This window comes from Pundamilia nyererei, unplaced genomic scaffold (genome assembly GCF_000239375.1).
Source record: "Pundamilia nyererei isolate P.nyererei 1_Seehausen unplaced genomic scaffold, PunNye1.0 scaffold00237, whole genome shotgun sequence".
Taxonomy (NCBI): domain Eukaryota; kingdom Metazoa; phylum Chordata; class Actinopteri; order Cichliformes; family Cichlidae; genus Pundamilia; species Pundamilia nyererei.
In genome coordinates this window covers 87,836-89,307 of record NW_005187638.1, presented here as the reverse complement: position 1 = coordinate 89,307, position 1,472 = coordinate 87,836, and the positions used below count along the sequence as shown (strand labels likewise).

General features: G+C 33.4%; 1 protein-coding gene across 1 annotated transcript in view; it reads right to left on the bottom strand.

Moving 5' to 3' along the window:
* Positions 1 to 832: 832 nt before the first annotated feature.
* LOC102200905 (uncharacterized) overlaps positions 833 to 1,472 on the bottom strand; it is a 9,241-nt gene continuing 8,601 nt past the window's right edge. The window contains exons 5-6 of the mRNA XM_013914919.1: positions 1,091 to 1,134; positions 833 to 985 (exon numbers count right to left, since the gene is read on the bottom strand). Of these exons, the coding sequence (XP_013770373.1) occupies positions 860 to 985; positions 1,091 to 1,134 (170 nt within the window). The 3' untranslated portion in view covers positions 833 to 859. The remainder of the gene's footprint in view (positions 986 to 1,090; positions 1,135 to 1,472) is intronic.

Here is a 1,472-nt window from a genome sequence, read left to right as displayed (position 1 = left end):
AGGCAGATGTAGCTAGGTATGATATTTGAAATTATTTTCAGACATTTTCCATTGTTGAGGACAAAAGGTTTATAATACAGAAAGCAATTAAGCATTAAGACCAGTTAAAATATGTAACTTCTTTATGCTGACAGAACAGGGAGTTCCACTCCTCCAGCCTACTTAAGCTCGAAGTGGGCTGTATGTAGCCCACGATGTAAAATGAGTTCAACACCTGCTGTAGGCTTTTGCCTGCTGTGGTGATTTGATGCAACAAATTTGAGTCGAACTGAAAATTTTGAGATATTTATAAATCGTGACAAACACAATAACAAGAAAAGTCTTAAGAGATTTTAATACAAGAAGAATACAACAATAATAAAGCTATGAGATAAGCTATTTTTAACAACGTATTGCTGTACATTTATTTCCTCTGATTGAATGCATCATCTTGTCCATCTTTAGTTCTATAACAGATCATTAAAGTACAGTTAGTAGCAATACAAAATCAAATTAAGCCAAGTAATAAAACTGCATAAATGTAAGCCGATCATCAATGGGAATATCAACAGGAAGCTTGGTTAAACAATAAAAAAATCATAAACAACAAAAAATCTACTATTTTCACATTTTTTAAAGTCGGACAGAGAGAAAAACGACCAAGAAAAGCAACAAATGTTCCCAACCAGACTAGACTGACAGTGTTGCAGGTCAGGGATTATACTGAGGCGCATGCATGTGCGCACATCTATATTAAAATGCAGTTAATTTCAATACATTTAAACCCACTGCTATGATAGGCAGTGACATGTGTCATGACGACATGATGTATAAAGAAAGAAACATCCGCTAGATAATTTCATAAGGTGGGTAAATAGAACTAATCCAATCCAAAAGACTTGGCCATGTAGATCTGCTTCTCAACTGCCTTTGCATCCTCTATTTTCCCTCTGTCAGCCTTCATCATTGTAAAGACAACAGCAGAAAACATAGACGTGTCCTTATTCTGGGGAAATAGGTTACATAAAAATATTAGAAATATCAAAATGTAAACAATCTTAAAAAAATCACTTTAGATTTATGAAAATAATCTGACAAATAAATACTTTACCTTTTGTCTTTTCTGATCGCTACAATTTTTCTGCAGGACAGCGCCTTGATTATAGAACATACACATTACAATTAATTCAAATGTAAGATTAATTAACATTTGTTTTTCATAGAGAACTGTGAGTAACTTAAGTTACCTTTGCAATGATTACTGCTGTTTTTTCTGATCGAATAAGTGAGGACAGCAGTAAGAATGAGAACGAAGACAGCGCACAGCAGAAAAATAACTATACTGGCCATCAGAGAGCAAATGCGGGTTTCTGGAATGAAAGTAAAAGTCAAAAACAAAGTTAGAAATGACTAAAAATAAATGATTTTTTATTTCTCCTCATGATGAAATTACTCGGAGCATGAAATCAAATTTTGTAATGCCTATTTAATGA